Raw genomic sequence first — 19,675 nt, 5'->3', positions numbered from 1 at the left:
GATGACCCTACCACATGCTTCATTCTCTAGTTTTGCATCATATCAGTCCCCACGCTTGTTTAAAAATTTTATATTTGATATTATAAACTTCATATATGTATGTATCATCCAAGTGAGTGTTTGACATAAGGGCAAAGCTTCCACACAACCCCTTGTCGTTTGTTTTCTATGTTTCGAGGTGCTACTTCGACTGTGTTTTATCTTGCATGTTAGTAGTTATTCTTATGAAGTATAAAAAGTTGATGCCATGAGAATTTGAAACGAAAGCTAACTACCTCGCCCAAACTATTACATCAAAATCGTTGGGAATTATATATATGTGTGTCATCTGCTTCATGTATCACAAACAAAGTGAAAAATATTAGGAAATTGACAACCCACATACGTGTAGTCGTGTTTGATTATGCCCATGTGCTTTTCAGATGAGACGTCTGTAATGTGCATTTTAGTGCACTCGGTCCTTCCATTTAAACACAATCTCAAAACCCAGTTAAGTAAATGGATTTAGCATTCACTTTTACAGTTCAATTTTCCACTGAACATCATGATTTTTTTTCCCTTGAAAGTACCTTTGAATTTTCTTAATTCGATGTCAGAAAACTCAACTCCCTGGTTCAGGAAAAGAACAGACGAGTGAATAGAGTCGAATCAGTTCTCGAGAAAGTTCTGGGTGGGGGTGAGGGTTTTTCGCCATGTGGGGTTGCAGGCTACATCGGACGGCCGGCAACTTCCGGGAAATTGTCTCCGTTCTTGGGTAGATCTGTTGCTGGAAGGTGCTGAGAGTATGGAGTTGGAGAACCCAATGTTTGAGGTGGTGCATGTTAATGGTTGACCTCGTATTCTTATCCCGGAGATAGTCATGGAATGACGCTTCGACAATGTCGATGATCAAATTAGGGTTCGCCTGTATTTGCGTGGAAATGCCCCTGTGTTTCACCCCCAAATCAAAGGTAGAGGCCTCGATAGGGAACAGGAGTGTTAATCTTACAGCAGGAGCAATACAAAAGCTGCTTGAAACTTTGTTCTACCTGTAAGGTCGTTTCGCGTAAGGCTAAGGATTGTAGATGGCGCTTGTCACAAGAGAATGATAGAGCGTTATGATCAGAAATCGACCTAGGTAAAATTTTCACACAGCACTCAAAGTTAAAATTCTGAGACCAATACTTGTTAATCATGCTCCAATCTAAGCAGCAAAGAATATTACTAATTCGTTCCCTGTTACTAGACGATGTAAATCTTTGAGAAGGGTCTTCAAAAATTTTCGAGTCACAACCATTCACAAAATCCAGAAAGACAGAGCATGCAGCTATAGAGGGAAGTTTCCTGTTTTATCATTACCATTTCTCATGTTAGTAAAATCACCCACCAGTACAATAGATTGACTAAAAGAACTAATTTCAAAAGTCAGCGCATGAAATAAAGTTCTTCTGATAGCGCGTAGTATGCAAATACTGGCCAAAAGCAGAAAAACTGAAATTAAGACGTCTATCTAGATAATCAACCTGAAACCAATACTTACCGTAACTCACTGAATTCACCAATAACTTTGCAGGCTGCCAACCCACAATAATCTGGGCCCTACGAAACTTTGAGCAGTTCTTTTACAGTGATGGTAGCGAAGGAGTTCTCCTTTATAGTCACGGGCCCAAGGTTTCAGAGGCTGACAATCAGTTTCTTCTGCGCCCTGTGCTTTATGATGAGGTGAGATCAGTAGTGCTTAAAATAAAGAGTGGCAGGGTACCAGGCCCTGATGGATTTGGTATTGATTTTTTTAAGAAATGTTGGAGTATAGTAGGTGATGATCTGGTTTGTGCAATTCGTAATTTTTTCAGATCTGGAAAACTTGTTAGAAAGGTAAATAAATCAATATCCATACAAAGGTGCAGGTAGCGATTGACGTGAAGGACCATCGACCGATAGCCTTATGCAACAATGCGTATAAGGTAATCACCAAAATTATTGTTGATTGTATGACAGTTTGCTTGTCTATAGTGATTGGGGATGAACAGGGAGCATTTTTGCCCGAAGTATTCATACGACACCAAATGTTTCTTGTGCAAAAATTTACAAACAGCCTAGAGAGACGCAAGGGGCATTCAGAGGGCTGAGACAGGGAGATCTGACGTCCTCTTCTTTTTCTTCTTGTTGCTGAGGTCCTTTCAAGTTGGCTTAAAAGCTGATGCTATGCAATGTAAAAATTTTTGCTCCCAAGTTTAAAGGATCTGACATGCTACCACCCGGGTTGTTTTTTGTTGACGATATGATCGTTTTTAGTGCTGCCAAAAATAAAATCTATTCTGAATATTGAGGCTGCACTAGCTGAGTTTTGTGCCAAGTCAGGATTGACAGTTAACCCTGCAAAAATCGGCAGTAATTCCTTTCAAAATACAAAAGAAGAGTTGTAGTGAGATTATTTCTATCCTTGCGTACAGAAACCAGAGGTCTCACCCTTGACATACCTGGGCGTACCTCTCTTTAAGGGCAATTCTGCAATCAGTATGGGGAGCAACTGATTCTGATAGTTAAGAACGGGTTGGTGGGATTCTTAAGGCAAATTTTGCCTAATTAAGCATGTTATTGACCAGTTGATAGTGTACTGGCTTTCAGAGTGCCATCGTCGATTTTATGCTCTCTTGAAAAATGTTGCAGTGATTTCTTATGGCGTAAAGAGGAGAATCATCAGAAATATCATGCTTTTAGTTGGTCTAGTCTGCGCTTTCCCACTGGGAAAGGTGGACTGGGTCTAGGGAAGCTGGCTACTCATTATAGAGCTAATATGAGCTTGCTGACATTAAGAATTAGAACGTCAGATTTTGTTTAGGCCCGTTTCTGCAGAACAAATTATTTCTCTGATGGTAGTTTATGGACATGTAAACCCAACTCCTCTATGTTCTATTCGTGGAAAGGGATTTTATGGCGATGGGGAGATGCCAGTCATCTCATTCAATGGAAAAGTGGGCAATAGTACACATCCATGTGGTGCATCTCAAAAGGCAAGGAACAAATGAGAAGATCAGAAATAAAAAGCCAGTCGATCCTCCGAGAAATCATGTTTGGCAAGATGATGCCTTGCCTAGAGCTAACTGGTGCTAGCCATGGAAGGGAGGTCATTGATCTAGACAGAAATAAGAAATTTGGCGTTCAGCTGACCAACAGATGCTGTTGTGTGGGAAACCTGAAGAGTCTGTGTTTCACTTATCTTTGGAATGCCATGTAGTCAAGAAACTGTGGAAATTTGTGGGGTGGAAATTCAGTAGAGGGATTCCAACCTTTGCATCATTGAAGAATTCCCTTTGATGGTTGTGGAAACGGAAATTCAAGCAGAAATGGTCGCAGGGGATGGCGTTTTGTGCTTTCCTACTATTGTAAGGAAAATTTGGAAGCCTATAAATGCCATAGTGCATAAGGGGAAGACTTGTAACTCTAGGACGGATGAAAAAGTTGTTATGGGAAGATTTTAAGCAGATCTTGTTATCAGCCAGTTGGTGTGATAAAGTTAGGGATGAGGTGAAGAAGTGGATACTTACAGGTGTTTAGGCCAGAAACTTGGCCCTCATTCCGCTGCTTGGCAGATGATAATCCAATCTGCTTGCTGGTGGGTGGGCGACTGTCAGAAGTTCGCATGTATTGTGAAATTGAAGAATATGAAGATCTCATTTTATGGAGTCTGCTATGTCCTAGTAGCCGTAAGTGGCATGCCTTTGAGTTGTGGTGAATATTAGGAGATGTTCTCCTAATTTCATAGGGAATGTTGGAGTTGTGGCAGGATCGGGAGGCTCGAAGTATGAATGGAAGAAAGCTAGTAGAGATCCACACCCTTCCTCAACTTGGGGTGGAGCTGCATCCTCTACTATGACGCATTTTTTGTCTTCTGAATTGTGCACTGTCGTCGGAGATGACTGAACCATTTCAGTTCGATTTATCTCTGCACCCAAATGCGAAGTGAGCATCCTCATATTAGGCAGAGGATTGTGATTTGTTTCTTTGCCGTCTTTTTTCTTTCTTTTGTTGTAGACTGTTCTTTCATTCTTTTTAATAAAGGTGGGGAGACGTCTCTCCTAGCAGAGTGCACCGGAAATTCCTGTGTTCAACCCTTGAGCATGCACCACGGACTGGTTCAACGCTGGTGTATTTTGCAATTCTCAAAAAGTTCACGAGGCGTTTCAATTACCAAAGGCAAAAAGACGTAACCGGCGTTCTGGCGAGTTTTGCTGCAGCAGATTCAAAGTGATCGCGACGATCTCTCTTTTGTGCCGAGTTTATGAAATTATCTATCGCATTCATGGGTCTTGATCTGGTGCCGGAAATCTCAAAGTGTGAAGGTTTCGATGGGATCTCCGTTACCAAGAAATTAAACTAACAATCTATAGATCGCCAATTATCTTGAATTTTGAATCATCTCTGCTTGTACAGATCTAAGCTCCACACTATTATGATCATCCCAAATCCAACTTGGTCCACTATAGGGAAGCTCACATACTTAGGTTTGAGATACTTAAAATCATTGAGCTCTGTGAATTTGTACAATAATTAGGGAAAGTTTGTTGAAGAGAGATCCGAGGATCTCAAATCTCTACGCTTGGGGATTCTCTAGTGTGGTGAGATGAAAAACATCATATCCAAATCTTTGGAGGACATTCCCAAAAAATTCTACATCACGTGTATGATTGGCAGAGTCGAGGGTTTGCTTTGCAAGTGCTTCGCACCTCGATGCATCGATATTAGTGGCCGTCCTCCTTACGTGACACCGCATGAAAACCAGTAATGGCTGAAGTAAAGATGGAGATATTCAGGAAGGGGCATGACCTGAATTGCCGTTTGTCCATAGGGTTCAACGTGAAACCTCCCGATGATTGCTTTATCTTCAATGAAGAATCCAATATCTGATTAGAAAACATATATCGCATTTATTTTCAATCAGAGAGATGGAAAATAAAGAGGCTAGCTAATGACGACCTCATGAAATTTTGATACAGTTCGGCAGCGTTAAAAGTGCAGAAAGGAAGCATGGCAGGCCACTGTGTTCAGATCTTCAGGGAGCAGTTGACTTTGTTTGGATTTTAACACAGAGAAGCCTACGCCAGAATCCGAGAATTTGCAATCTAAGATCCATGAATCTTTGTGTAACTTTCATCTCTCTGAACCCTCAATTACCCTACGATTAAATATTGAATCCGTCCATATGGGAAGCCCTTCCGGCGCGTTTGATTGCATTCTCTTTTCCCTTATTATGATATTTGCTCTCATTCACAAGGAAAATTAAATTTCAACACAGCGATACGCTCACAGAAGACAATAGCCCTAGACCCTGAAGACAAGGGGGGACTTCAGCCTCTTCAGGTATCTCTCTTTTAATCACAACAACGGGCATTATCGAAACTCACAACAGCAACGACTGATTACTAGGCCACAAAAATAAGAGACCCGACAAAAATAAGAGACCCGATAAGAGCTGCTCCCATACCACAATTTCACATAAATCGCACAAGCAGACGATGACCACTGACCATGGGGCGCGCTTCCAATCCCTTGGATTGTTGGCCTGAGATCCAAGTTAATTCAACAATGTCAGCGAGAGAGAGGAAAACAGAATCTAGTACACGAACCGAGTACCATGGGTCCATGAGTACCTTCGTCGCCTATAAAACAAATAACCTCTCTCATTCGAAGATCGCCGATAGATATGAAATCCAACAGATTTAAAAGCAAACAAATGAATTCAAAAGTATCTTTGCTAATAGGCATTAATTTTTTGCCAACGAAAAAAAAAATCACCACTAGAACATTGATCACAATTCACAAAATAAATCAAGGAGACATGGAAAGGGCATAAATCTTCATTACAAGAAACATAGAATAACACGAGTTCCATGGGGATAAGCTTTTTACTAATCAAACTGAACATATGCGCCAATAGAAAAATCAATTCCTACCTAAGAAAAAATTCATGATCCACATATTACCATGTGAACATGAGTTGAAACTGAACATGCGTCGTTGAAAGCCTTCAACAAGTATAGTAGATGGTCTTATCTTACCTGCTAAACTCCCATAAAATTGCAAAACCCATCCCCAATGTCACATGGACTAACAGGAATTAAACTATCAAAATTCTCTATAATGAAAATTTGTTTATTGCGTAAAACAGCAAGGAAAATCATAATCAAAATCATAGACCAAGCGATTCAACAAAAGCTAAGACATGCAACCCAACCCCTGTTTAAAGAACTAAAAGCGGCAGCTGGAACTTGTAGTACGATGCCTTTAGATATCCCTGACAGGTAGTGAATTCTACAGCCAAGATGCACATTGAAGGTGGTGAGTCAGATTCAGACTTCATTAGCAATGGATGCCACCAACCCCTGTAAATCACCTCATCTCATCTGGGCAGCTGAACAAAGAAGCCCGGATGCATCTGCTCCAACTACTGCAAGATCACATACAGTGCAAAGCTGCCCTTCAATGGCAGGAACAAAACGTGATGTACAATATGGGCAAGCAACATCTTTCTGTCCGCGGTATATTGGAACAAAAGTAGCCCCGCAAACTACAAATGGGTTCCTGAAATCATAGTTGAGCTGATTGGCATCCTTCATATTCTTCTCACAAGCTTGCAGGACTTGTCGAGCTTTGGATGCTTGAGTAGCTGGTGGGTCTGTCTCCAGAAGCCGCCGCGCGAAGCTTGCTGCTGTGGCGTAGTTGCCCCCCTTGAAACATACACTCATCGCATTCAACAATGCAAGCCTTAAGTGAACTTTCTGGAGGTTGCAATGTGTGAAATAAGCTGCAAGCTCTTGCTGCTGGACTGCATTATTTCTGAGTTCTTTTCTGCGCACTTCCATCCGCAGACCCAGAACATACTCTTTTGCAACAACTATCAGCTCCTTCACTTCATCAACCTCTCTCCTTGATTCAACAACAACAAGAGGGATAGTATGCAGGATATTTAAGAAGAGCCTCAGAGCTTCACTGAATTTGCCATCTGTGGTGGCCTTATAGGCACTTCTGAGCTTCTCATCCAACTGAGCGAACTTGTAAACAAGTGCAGGTGGGCTCCTTACATTAGGACTTGCAGATTCAGTCCACCCTTTCTCAAGAGCTAATGAGATAACTGGTGCTGATGAAAAGGCACGCAAGTATGTATGGCTTCCTGAATGCAATTCTAAGAAGAAAGGCTTCAATGGAGCAAAGTTCTTTATTCCCAACTGCCTGCTCAGTAGACGCATTGCAGTATCAAAATTACCAGCAGCTGCATGCTCACCAGCAAGAGAAGATTTCTGTATCCATATCTGACTTACTGGCATTCCTGGTGATGGTGCAACAAATGCTGATGTGCGAGAATTAGCAACAGCACTAGAATTCTCAAGCTCCGGAGGAAGCTCCAAGTCTTCAAGATCCCAACCACCTTCTTCCTCATCCCCTTCTTCCACTTCCCCATCTTCAATCACTTCAACATGATTCTGTCCATCTACATCCACAATATCCAAATCTTCACCCCAGTTTGCACCATCAGCTTCATCTTCTTCTTCCTCAGGACCTCCCTTGCCAACATTATCCAGTCCACCTTCAAAGATGCCTTTCATTACCCTCAACAATGGCCAATCACCACTGCATGATATCGGTGCAGGAGGCATGAGAAGTGACCGCTTCTTTCCTGCAGGCAGAGCAGGTGCATTATCCCCCAACTCAGCCTCAAGCCTTTCTGCTGTTTCTGTCAGCCCATGTACTGCAGCAGTGACATATGCAAGAGGCAGATGACCTGCGCTTTCTAGAATTTTGACACGCTCCTGGATGTCACCCAAATAGAGCGCATTATGGAACTGCCCCATCACATCATTCTTCAGTTCAGCTATCCTCAACATTTTAGACAACTTGTCCATATTGCCAGTAATGAGATAAAGAAAGGAAAGTCTCTCAAAATTCTTAGTCCTCTGGTATGCATATTCAACAATGCTAGCATTGCCTTGTCGTAGTGCCTCCACTCCTAACCTATACCAGTGATCTTTCTCATCTATCTCTTTTGCAGAAGCAACTGCGATCTGAATGTTGCCACTTTCCAGGGCCAAATTGAACCGTGTCCTCTCATCTCTGACAAAATGAAGAGCAACTTCTGGAAATCCTTTTTGCTGCAGATAAGCAATCATGGCTTGTCCACAGAGCTGTGAGTTCCTAATCATGCTCATAACGTTGTCATATTTCTTCCTTAATAAAGAAAGCTTGAAGACATACTCAGTTGCATCAATAGCTATAGCACGGTTCTTCCCATCACGATCCAAGCAGTAGATGGTGTTCCCAGAAACCTTTGTAATGTATATTGGAACATCAAGGGTCCTGATAATGCCATTATCTCCATTAGGAAGGCAGTACTTGATGTGGTTCAGAGTGGTGTAAATGAAGACACCATTATCATCCCAGGCACCACTTTTGACACGAATTGTCTCATGTAGAGTACAACGGTGAACAAGTCTCTTGTTTGCAATAATAATTGCATGCTTGCTAAGCAATGCAACACTTTCCATGTCATTTGACCACACAACATACTTGACAAAAGGGGTCTGAAGATCACCAAGGACAGTCCTCTGCTGAAGATCAAATATTACAACCCTATCTTCTGCCCTGCAAAGTAAATTTCCAGTTCCAGCATAAAATATAGCATCTGTAGCAACGGGTAGGCTGCTCTTCTTTACTATTTCGTTTTTCAGATTTTTAACCAGCACTTGGTTGTTACTCTTGTCAAGCACAGCAAACCTATTACGAGCAACAAACAACGCACAACCACCAGCTCCTCGCTTTGCATCTTGAGCAGTATCACTCCTGCCAACACTGTCTTTGGGTATGATATACAGTTCGTATGAACCACCATCAACATCTGAGCAGATGAGGACAGCATTTTCAGTAGGACTGTAAGACAATGTTCTAGGGCCCTGATTTAAAGTAGTTGACCCAGGCCTCCTAATGGGTATCAATTGAATGTCTTTCTGAGTTGAAAACTCATAGAACCGCAAGAACCGGTCCTTGGTGTAGAAGATGGAATCGCCACTGACTGAAAAAGCAGGTCGTTCTCTCTCCAACTTGAAAACAATCATACCACTATCATGGCCAGCTGCCAACAGGTTCATTTCTGGATGAGCTGCAAGAATCCAAAACCTGTCATGCTCTCTACGGAATGTCTGGACACCCGTGCGTTTTGTCACATCCCAAACTCGGATACTTTTATCCTCTGAGTTAGATACTATGATGTCCTGCTTTGCATGGAACATCACACAAGAAACATTATTCATGTGGCCTCTCAAGGTATCCACTTCCCAAGCCTTTGTATCTACAAACCACCAAATAAAAAATGAAACAACCAATTGTAGTAATTCTCTGTATAAAATCTAAAAATAGCTTTACAGAAGAAGAAAACAGAAAGAAAGAAAAAAATTGCTCAAAATAGCTAAAGTTCAATTACATACCATTCATTCGCCAAAGTTTTACTTGTCGATCATCTGCTCCAGAGACAATGAGAGGCAAACTAGGATGGAAAGCAGCCCAGTTGACTCCACGATCATGACCCTCCAAAACATATTTAACAACAGCATCCACACCGCCGAAAAGGTCTGTGTTCATCTGAGTCAACCTCAAGATATCATCTGCTGGGGAAACAGTTTTCTTCCTCAGTGCTCCTATATCCCACACTCTAACTGTCTGATCCAAAGAAGCTGATACTACTAAATCCTCCTTAGGATGGAAGGATGCACACATAACATAATGGTTGTGACCAGTCAAGACAGAGATGCAAGTGCGTGACTGCCAGTTCCAAATCCTGATAGTCTGGTCGTCACTAGCACTAACAATCCATGGGTATTCATTATGGAACTGAACTGTACGAATGTAATCAAGATGTCCAAGAAGGGTAAATAGACAGCGATGCATCTTATAATTCCACACTTTGATTTTATAGTCATCTCCTGCAAAATGTGCCACATGTGTTAGTAAAGCAATAAAACTGTTGTTCCTCAAACGTTTCTGATTTATGCTTTTAAAACAATTTGTAGTTCACAAACCTTCACGATGTGACTGTTCCTGTCAGCAGAATTAAACATGTATCCACTACTACACTTGGTATCGTTAAAACATATAAGTATTTAGAGGCCACAATGAAGAATCAGGGAAACTAATGGTTTCCACAAAGAAGAACCCATTCAACATGGTTTCTTCTTTACACCAAAAGAGATGCATCCACTCATTAATACAACGTGCTTCAAATGCATATGCCCATCTAAACAGTACAGACAGCAAAATCTAGGAAAATTTCCATTCAGCTTGGGTCAATAGCATTCACATTGCGAAGATAATTTACAAAATTTCAGGAAAAAAGCAATCAGAGTTTCTCGCTTGAAGTAACAAATCCATTTTCTATCGTCCACTTCCAAACCTCCTTCATCCGAGTCCATCAACCAAATAATAAATGAAAACAAAAAAACAAAATGAAACGACAAACAAGAGAGAACAAATTTCTAAGTCCATCCAGCATCAGACCACAAAACAAGTAACTGTCGCCAACATTTTACGATGCAATTATATCTCCAGTAGCCGGATCCAGAAAGTATTTGAAGAAAGCGTACAAGAATAAAACACCAAAGAAAAAAACAAATAAAATTCATCATCGCGATGCATCAGTCTGCCAAACATATAATAAACTGCCTAACCAAGAAATAGAACACATTTCCCCAAGCTTGACCACTCTGAAAAACAGCACATGAAGATAGAATCTGGGCAAAGCATACAGTTAGATCACAACTACATCTGATTAACACCATGCAATCATTGAAGCGATAGCCATATTCTCTATAAACAGAGAGATCCAAGATAGAAATTTAATTTGGTTCACAAATGCTTGCCATTAACTGTCGGACGCACAGAACATTCACTGTAGTAACATGAACACGTACAATTCACGATCTCGATACTAATTCAAGAAGAGGAACAAAAAATTCATTGCAAACAAATCGTTGAAAAGAACACGCACCTCCGGAGACAAAAAGCGGTTGCGTCCGATGGAAATGAACCCCACGAACCGGCCCATCATGCTCATCAAAACGATCGATCAGGGTTCCCATCCGGTAATCCCACAACTGAATCACTCCGCTGTGAAGACTCGCGAGAATCCATGGTCTCTGGCTATGGAAACTCAGTCCCTTCACTCTATTACTCTTCGTCTCGAATTTTGTCAGCATCTTGCCCAACTTTCTCAACCCTAACCCTAGCCTCAATCAGAACAACTGTTTCTACAACAACAAAAGAAACCAAGATCAGCACCTTAATAGCACCCTTACCCAAATCCCACTTTGAGAAATCCATCAAAATCAACAAAGGTTTCAAAACCCCACCTGACATCAATATCGATCTCAAAGAAAAATGCAAAAATGGGAGCGGATTTAAGCACCGATCCCAAAAGCAGCAAAAGCAGCACGCGTGATAGGTGTAAGATCGAGAAGCGGCATCGGGATTACCTTAGATCTGAAATTTGGGTGTCTTGGATCAGACACAGGCCATTGGAAGATGGCAGATCAGCAGAGGAAGATAGCCAGCGCCACCATTCCGCAAGAGATCTCTCAAACCCTGCCACCAAAGACCAAAATTGGGGTTTGGAGACGAAGGTTGGGGTTTATTGAAGGCCTTCTCCGATTCAGATCTCGCAGAGAATTGCAGCGACAAGAGTGGGAGAGAGAGAGAGAGAGGAGGGTGAGTTAGGGAGAGGGCCTTTTTGATATGTCCCGTTTATATTGTACCGTATGGGGAGGGAGGGCAATTATTTGGACGGTCTGGATTCCCGGAAGGTTGTTCGATCTCTCTTTCTCAACCGTTCGATTTCATAGTGCAGATCTTGGCACCCGCTCTGGCTCTCTCTCCCCTTCGGAAGGGAGACTTAGAAACGGTTCAGATGTCTCCTGCCGCGCCATTCCGACTCATCCTGGCCGTCCATCATTTAGGAAATTGATTCCTGACCCTCGCTCATGAGCTCGATGGGTCACCCGAACGGGACCCACCTGTTGGGTTGGGTGACCGGGACGACGCGTAAAGGGTTCAGTAAAAGCTCTATTTTTCAAACCCTTTTTCCTTTTAATCTTCACAAATAGTGATCTACATGATCCACTCTATAAGCATTATTATTGGAATAGCAAAATCTAAACTGATTAAATTTTGTAATTGTAAAAAAGAAAGCACATATTTTCCTGATCTGGAGATTTCTTGATGATGCACATATTTTCCTGATCTGGAGATTTCTTGATGATGCACATATTTTCCTTATCTAGATCTTTCTCCTTTTTTAGAGTTTTTTGTTTGTTTCTTTGTGACACTAAGAAACTACACCCAGGTTGAGAGAATTTATCCTTCACCTGACAATATAAAACTTTGATGTTAGTACTTCCCATCTTTTTTTGGCGATTTAACAATTTGTTTTATGAATTCGTCCCAAAAATTGAAAAAGATTCATAAAGCAGAGCATTTACTAAACATGCCATAATCTTTGTAGTAAAATAATTGAACAGTTTGTTATTATTTTTATTACCAAAAATCTATACATGTTTTTGTTTGTGTGGCAACAACAACCAAGTGCATCAAACCCCTTTGAGTTTCTAAAATGCAAAGCACATAGAGGAAAGTGTCATGAATGATGAACGAGAAAGCTGGAACAATAATTCGACACTTTATGCAATTACACCAACAACCGTATGTCAACTAATTGAAGAACAACAAATTAAAAAAAAATATTGGAGATTCAGAATAAAGATTGCAGATTGAATTTCTCTTATAGATGCCGCAAGTACTTACTCTCTTTTTTTGGCCAAACTTTCAGTTGGATACTTGGACCCCCAAGTCCGGATGAAGAATTGAAAAAACAGTTTTGTTTTGAAACCGGGAAATAACCCGAGATTTACTGTTGCTTGGTTGAGCGCTGTAAGGTGAGCATCTCAAATAATTTATCTGAGCAATCAGAGATTTTGTCACGTTGGACCTTTCAATTTAGTGATCCCATTGGGCCTACCAGACTGCACACCAAATGCAGCCAACATATTTTGTTGGATCAGATTTGAAACTTTTGCCCCAAATTTTCCATCGTGGAACCTTGATAAACACACCGAACCAACAAGCGATCTTCCAAATTATCCGCTGCCAGAAAAGATTCAGTCTCTTATTCAATTTGGGTGATCCCCAGAACAGCCTCTTATACAATTACCAAGACGACGAAGCCAGCAGAAAGATACAACAACGAATAAATTTTCCCCATCAAAGAAGGAAAAGAAAAATTCTATTGGGGAGGCAAGAATTGAATGGAAAAACAACCCATCTGTTGGTGTTAATTGAAGAATCAAGAGGTCGGTTGATGCTGCTCGTTCCCGTCGCCGGATCTGCTGTTGTTATATTCCTCAAGCTGCTCGTAATAGGTATCCCACACGCAAGGATTGCAGCCGCCGCCGCAGCAGTCCCCGGGCAGAGGCTTCTCCGGCGGGCTGTCGAACATCTTCGTGCTCCCAACATCTTTCTTCTTCTCCGGCCCCTTCTCCGTCTTATCCTTCATGATCTCCACCTCCATCCCCCTGTTCTCCCCGTTCCCGTGTCTGAGAAGCCCAAGACCCCTATGAACGTCTGCTCCCACAATCCTCTTTCCACAGATTCCTCTCCTTAGCATGCTCTCTTTGGAGTCCAGAAGGTTGGTCTCTTCACGCGTTTATGGTTGATGGAATTTGCGTCTTAGACCGTCAAAAAGCACTCATATTTGAATATTTTGCGTCTGACCACTTATGCTTTCAAACCTGACGCTGAAGATATTGCTTTCCTCAAATTTCAACATAAACATCAATTCGTGATGCTTTACTAAATTAAAATGCACATTTGAATGGTTAAGATTCTGTTTATGATCCACTAAGAAATGATACACTTTTTTAAATCAAAGATGAAAAGACAGCTCCTTTGGAGAATTTTCTTGTTAATTTGGCAAAGTGGTGGTGAACTACGTTACTAATCATACGTTGGTGGAAGCACTTTGCCTTCGATCAAGAGCAGAACCCTTAAAAGGGCACCTTGAACCATGTGTCACAAAGATCTATATAAACGTTTGCCCCATAAGTTCAATTTCATAAATTCAAAGATCGTTTGCGGACTAGATACAAAAACTTTTTTAACTTCAACAAATTACCCACAAATCAGCAGTCGGATGTGGTAGTATCACCAGGACCCAAGTCTAAAATGGTGTCTGCTTGCAGAGTAGCTTGCAAGAACAGAAAGAGAGAGAGAGAGAGAGAGATGGCCTTAGCAAACGGATGCTCAAGATCCTATGACTTTGAGAAAAAGCGGCGGACCATCAGTGTCTATGTTGGCGCAAGAAGAACCGGCATTTCAGGATTTGACTTTAATTAATCCAATCTCCTGCTACATAATCCCCGCCATCCAATTCTCTCTGCACTTTCCACGGGGTTCGAGCTCTGGATGAAACGGGCACCCGTGTTCTGGTGCAAAATGGAAGTGCTGAAAGCTTCTCCATCTCAACGTCTGCCTGATGAGCCTCAAGTTTCATTACTAGATCAGTTTGAACTTCGAAGCGCATATTGTCTAAAGATTAGAATTTGATAAGATTTAGCTTATATTATTTGATTAATTGGGAAGGAAATTATAGAACATCTTCAAAGCCGAACCTGTTCATCAACTTTTAGTGGCATACCAAAAAAATTGCCTTTGATGTAGTACAATACGAGTTTAATTGAAGATTTTGCTTCATGATCAGTACGGCCTGTGGCCCTTGGTGTAAAAAGATGCACGAAACTCTGCAGCACAACTATTCCGTGCATCGAGAAGGAAGAAGTAAGTAGCAAAAAAAATATATTTTGCATTAGATCAGGAAAACGAAAAACCAAGGACATTCCTTACACACGTTTTTTATGCCACAATCAACTATATATTTGTCAGGAAAAAAAGGAAATTATTGTTTCATAGTGTTCAATTTTTCGTGATAATCGATTGAAACGCATCAAAAGAAAAGGCATGAGATTTTAGTCGTTGCAATTAACTAATCTGTTCATGATGGCATGGTGAAAACAGTTTTTGCGGGCATCATGAAATGGATGTTGGGAAAGCCAAGAATTGGTCAAATTTTCAATTTCAGTATGTCCCAAGCATGTACAGCTCCAAAAAAAACCTGCAAAAACATTGACTAAATTTTTCAAAACAACAAATCATGCCGAGAGGACCCGTGAAAGTTGCTCACTTTAAGTCATCAAGTAAAATTTCAACGACTTTTCGGAAACAGGAAAAAGTGCAAGGCAACAGAGGTGAAATGGCGATCTGATTTCTACCTTTTCTGAACAATTTGGTAAAAACTGTGGATACGGGACTTCCATCAAACAGTTGGTCTTTCCAGTGATGAAACTACCACAAAAACTATATACTGATGCTGCCTGCCCTGTGGATATTCATCAAATCGAGAAGATGGTTCGAAAACATAACCACGCACAGCTCACTTTGCAGATCCAAATTTTCAATCTGGCATCTTTGTACCCATCTAGTGTTGCAAGTGCTTGAAATAATCTGGCTTGAGGATTTTGTCAATTTCTAATGCGTTGAATCTGATTTCCATCTGACCTCTAGTGGATTCTGCAGACACAGTACCATAGTTGCATGGGCACACTAAATTTTCCCTCAATCATCTGCTGAACCAATGTACCATTGGCAAGAATAACATCAGACGCATTTACTTGCATCTTAAATGTGAGCTATGGAAGAGCACCGGCCGGACGGGCTTTATCATCCTAGCAGTGTCAGTCTGAGTGAAATACCGGCGACAATGGCGCCGGGCAGGGTCCCACCGGTTTCCGGCCCACATGTAGCTGAAGATTTGGGCCCTAAACACATCTTGCTCTTTAATTCTTCGTGAGCGAACTCAAACACGTCAAGATATTGGGTTTCACGTGGACGTAAGAGAACATATCAAGTTACTCTTGTTGGGTAACCTTAACCTTCTTAATGACAAACATGCACAGGACCACAAATTCGTATAAGAGGCAAAAAGTACTTGAGATCACGCTCCCTTCATTTCGTAATGCACCTCGTTTGATATTTCTGGACGTGGAGAGAGGGTGGAGTGCGGATGATTCCAACCTCTTGCATTTTTTAGACATGCTAGCTGTCCCAAGCATCAAACCCATTTACTCCTGGCTCCTGCTATACAGTTGTGCACTTATTTTGCATCAAGACAGGGAAGTGCGGACATGTTGTGACCACAAATTCAGATCTAAAAGCATTGGCTGAAGAGTTAAAAGCATTTGGTAACCATGTATGACCCAGTTCAGACTGCTCAGCGCATTATACAAGGCAGAATTTGTTTACTGTTAACAATTGTTCGTTCACTTGTATATGGGTCACCTCAGCACACTATGCATATGGTGCTTTCATCGTCAACAATTTGATGCTTAAATGTGTGCCGTATTAAGAGATAGATAACAAGATAAGTAGTATGGTGGAATTTATTGTATCGTGTCTGCAACCAGAAGTTACCAGAGAATTTTCCTGTGAGAGAGGGAGAAAGTACAGGGTGGTTTTTGCTCTGCAGACACCGAAGCATGGCAGTTGTAAATAAATAATTGTACCTTCGGCTGATGGATTGGTTCTTCACACCATAAAAATGGGGAAAGAAAATAATGCCAACGAAGTGATGTGCTACTTCATGCAAACAGGAGGAGAAACCTAATTGCTCTCATGTGATGTAATGCACTATCCCAACATCAAAACAACGATCTCTCTCTCTCTCTCTAACCCTTGAGCAAAACTATCGCAAAAGACGAAGTGGCCCAATAATCTTCCATCGGTGCACGCTTGATCTATCCCTTGTATAAGATTCTCAAGCTTTAGGGCCACAATGATCAAGAACTGACAAGTTAACTTTTGGCCGTAGGGTTGAGTGGCTCACGCTTTTATTCTTTGTTGGCAGAATTATTCAAGGGCATGATGGAGTGACTATGAATCCCAAAGCAAACTCTAATTTGACAAGATAAAATGACGTTAGCAAAAAAGGAAGGCAGTAAACGACAATAAATTAAGTACTTTGCCACAAGTATGGAGGAGGCTGTGCAACAAAATCCGGTTAACCAACAATCTCCCATAGATTTAAGGGGGCGAACTTTTTGGGATAAAAGATGTGAAAGTCTAATCAAGGAGATCTCATCTGGAAGCACACCATTATAGAGATTTAATAATTATAAGACTGACAAGGCGTCAAAATCAAGAACTGCATTTCATACTTTAGATTGTCCATATATCAGCAAGGCACACACTGTGCCAGTGAAAACAAAGGAAACACCTAACCTAATTCTAATTAAAAAGAGTCTGCATACTCGACCTTACTAAGACAACAACCAAAACATTCATCCTAGACTTAAATCATGGCATCCATATCCTCTTTCGTGTAGATTTGGATGGCTGTGTTGCACGCGTACTGGGCATGGCTGTGCATCACTATTTCTTATAACCATCATTGATTCATAATTATCTTCACTTCCATCAAAACTACAGTTGATTTCTTCTTGTAACTCCTGTTTATCAAAAGGAGTGAAAAGAAGGTAAGTTGATCACACCCACATAAAGCAAATGGCATGACTTCAAAGCATGGTTCAAGTTATATACCCTGAAACCTTTGTTTCTAGGGTCATCGGCTAACCTTATCTGCACCAAGAATCACCGTTAATCCATGCCCACAAAATAAATGTTGGATTTCGACAGCCCATTTACCTTTTTCCTAGAAGTATCAATTTGTCTTTTGATTTTGTTCTCCTGATGCACATAGACAATAAGATTAACGGTGAATAAGTAACAACCTTAAGCATCAAAGCTCACCAACTAATGTATGCGGTAAAGAAACAGGTGCTCTGCACTGGTCCTATCGTGTAAAACAGAAATAGACAAACGGAGAATTTTAGACGCAAGGATTAAAAAAAAAGAAAAAACATACAAGTGTTAATCTGATTTTCTTAAGTGCTTCGCTGAGATTTTGCTCAAGACCGCACAGCTCAGAATGGTTTAATTCATCAAGATCTTCCCCAATCCTTTGTCTGGAAGACATGCCAGAGAAAATTAGTCATAAATAAAGAGGGAAGCAATATCTGAAAAGAGCGAGAGCGAGAGCGAGAGAGAGAGAGAAACCTGATGCTCTTGCGGAGCCTTTCGTTTTTCTCCTTGAGTTTGTTAAATTCCTTTTGCATACTCTATGAAGCAACAATTTCAAATGATCATTCATTAATGACAGTATTTACCAAAGAAAATAATGATGATAATGATATTAACGACGATAACGATGACAAATTTTCTTTTGCATATATATCAAACCTACTTATTGGCTATACGCTGAGAATATTGAATAAAAGATCTAAACTGAACCCCAGAAAACGAACAAGAAATCAGGAATCCTTCAAAAGAATACTTTACCTCATAATGGGAGTCCCACAAATTGGTTCCAGTTACTTGCTGATACCGATCGATCATTTTCTTCATCCTTTTCACAAATTAGTAAAGGAAAGCATCAGATAGAGAGAAAGAGAGAGAGAGATAGAGAGAAGGAAAAGAAGAAGCATACGTGGTGGTAGGGCTACAGTACTCAAAAAGCTTCTGAGTGCTGGAAAAGAGGATGAGGGAGACATGAGCGTCGCAGAGGACGGTCAGCTCCTTCGCCTTCTTGATGATCCCCGCCCTCCTCTTCGAGAACGTCACCTGCCTATTCGTCGTGTTCTCTATCCTCTTTATCTCTATCTTACCACGACCCATCTCTCTCTCTCCACAAATCCCTCCACAACCAAAGACCACCAAAAAACACCAGAGCTAGAAAGACAGAGGGGGAAGAAGAAGAATAATAATAAGAGCAAGAAATCAAAGTGGGGATATGGTGACTGAATCTCTGCTGCACCCTCCTCGTCCTCCTACTTCCTTCTTCTATCTACTTTCTTCGTTTCTTTCTCCCCCACCTTGTCAATCTTCCTCCAATCCCCCCCTCTTTTGTAAGGCATCCCACCCTCTCCTCTCTCCCTCTCCCATCTTTTTCAGCATTCCACAACAGGCATCAGGAAGAAAAAAGCTGGAGTTTCCAGGTTCGGCAAGTTTTCCAAATCCGTGTAAGTGCAAAAAGGATGGAGAACGTGAAGTGTTTTTGCTTTTTACAGCTTTTCCTATATCACCCCTCATTTCCCAAACTCCCTTCCCAAATTGCCCCTCTGTTATTCCTCTCTCTCCCAAGCTTCGATCACATTTTTTATCCCAAAGTTAACCATGGTTGTTGTTACATGTTGTCATCAACAATGATCTCTCAACTTGGGTGTGGTTTCCTTGGACGATTCCAACCAAGAAGCAGTGGCCGAGCCACATGGTGGTTAGTGTGGGCAACTGCCCACACTAGCTTCACAACATATATTTAGCTGTTTATATATATAAGTGCTCTTTAAAACATTAAGGTTATTGAACGAGTGCCTCCATCAACTCAAATTTCTGTCTCCAAAAAGGTGGTGTTTGATCATCACAAATTTGAGATGTGCGGATCGACCCTCTCCTCCCAACATCCCTTCGGATATGAGATTCGAGGGAAATCAAATGCAACCTAAAGTTTATAGACTTTTTAGACTCGTGATTGTTTCCTCTAATGACAAAAGTTTTT

The 19,675-nt window shown here is 41.1% G+C and overlaps 3 protein-coding genes and 1 long non-coding RNA gene across 7 annotated transcripts; 1 reads left to right on the top strand and 3 right to left on the bottom strand.

Moving 5' to 3' along the window:
- The first annotated feature begins 648 nt into the window (after positions 1-648).
- Positions 649-4,050, top strand: LOC116261093 (uncharacterized). 2 transcript variants are annotated; one of them, XR_007574303.1, is made up of 3 exons: positions 649-1,117; positions 1,553-1,701; positions 1,833-4,050. It is a non-coding gene; the product is annotated as an uncharacterized LOC116261093 (long non-coding RNA). The 2 variants fall into 2 exon arrangements; XR_004174237.2 differs by having other exon boundaries at positions 1,226-1,701.
- Positions 4,051-6,097: 2,047 nt separating this feature from the next.
- LOC116260229 (coatomer subunit alpha-1-like) lies at positions 6,098-11,744 on the bottom strand. 2 transcript variants are annotated; one of them, XM_031638398.2, is made up of 4 exons: positions 11,496-11,744; positions 11,012-11,270; positions 9,456-9,950; positions 6,098-9,319 (listed from the first exon to the last, which is right to left on the bottom strand). In XM_031638398.2, the coding sequence occupies exons 2-4, from the start codon at positions 11,217-11,219 to the stop codon at positions 6,375-6,377; spliced, it is 3,648 nt and encodes a 1,215-aa protein (XP_031494258.1). In that variant the 5' UTR covers positions 11,220-11,270; positions 11,496-11,744; the 3' UTR covers positions 6,098-6,374. The 2 variants fall into 2 exon arrangements, with proteins under 2 accessions (XP_031494258.1, XP_031494259.1); XM_031638399.2 differs by having other exon boundaries at positions 11,012-11,264.
- A 1,415-nt stretch (positions 11,745-13,159) lies between these two features.
- Positions 13,160-13,730, bottom strand: LOC116261198 (uncharacterized). The gene has a single exon (XM_031639837.2). The coding sequence runs from the start codon at positions 13,676-13,678 to the stop codon at positions 13,358-13,360; it is 321 nt and encodes a 106-aa protein (XP_031495697.1). The 5' UTR covers positions 13,679-13,730; the 3' UTR covers positions 13,160-13,357.
- A 3,523-nt stretch (positions 13,731-17,253) lies between these two features.
- On the bottom strand, positions 17,254-19,011 carry LOC116261581 (agamous-like MADS-box protein TM6). 2 transcript variants are annotated; one of them, XM_031640411.2, is made up of 7 exons: positions 18,608-19,011; positions 18,460-18,526; positions 18,178-18,239; positions 17,987-18,086; positions 17,767-17,808; positions 17,662-17,700; positions 17,254-17,570 (listed from the first exon to the last, which is right to left on the bottom strand). In XM_031640411.2, exons 1-7 carry the CDS (start codon positions 18,793-18,795, stop codon positions 17,403-17,405), a joined length of 666 nt encoding a protein of 221 aa, XP_031496271.1. In that variant the 5' UTR covers positions 18,796-19,011; the 3' UTR covers positions 17,254-17,402. The 2 variants fall into 2 exon arrangements, with proteins under 2 accessions (XP_031496271.1, XP_031496273.1); XM_031640413.2 differs by lacking the exon at positions 17,662-17,700.
- Between the last annotated feature and the right edge of the window lie 664 nt (positions 19,012-19,675).

This window comes from Nymphaea colorata, chromosome 9 (assembly GCF_008831285.2).
Source record: "Nymphaea colorata isolate Beijing-Zhang1983 chromosome 9, ASM883128v2, whole genome shotgun sequence".
NCBI lineage: Eukaryota > Viridiplantae > Streptophyta > Magnoliopsida > Nymphaeales > Nymphaeaceae > Nymphaea > Nymphaea colorata.
Note: the sequence above shows the minus strand (reverse complement) of the source record. Positions and strands in the feature narration are given on the sequence as shown.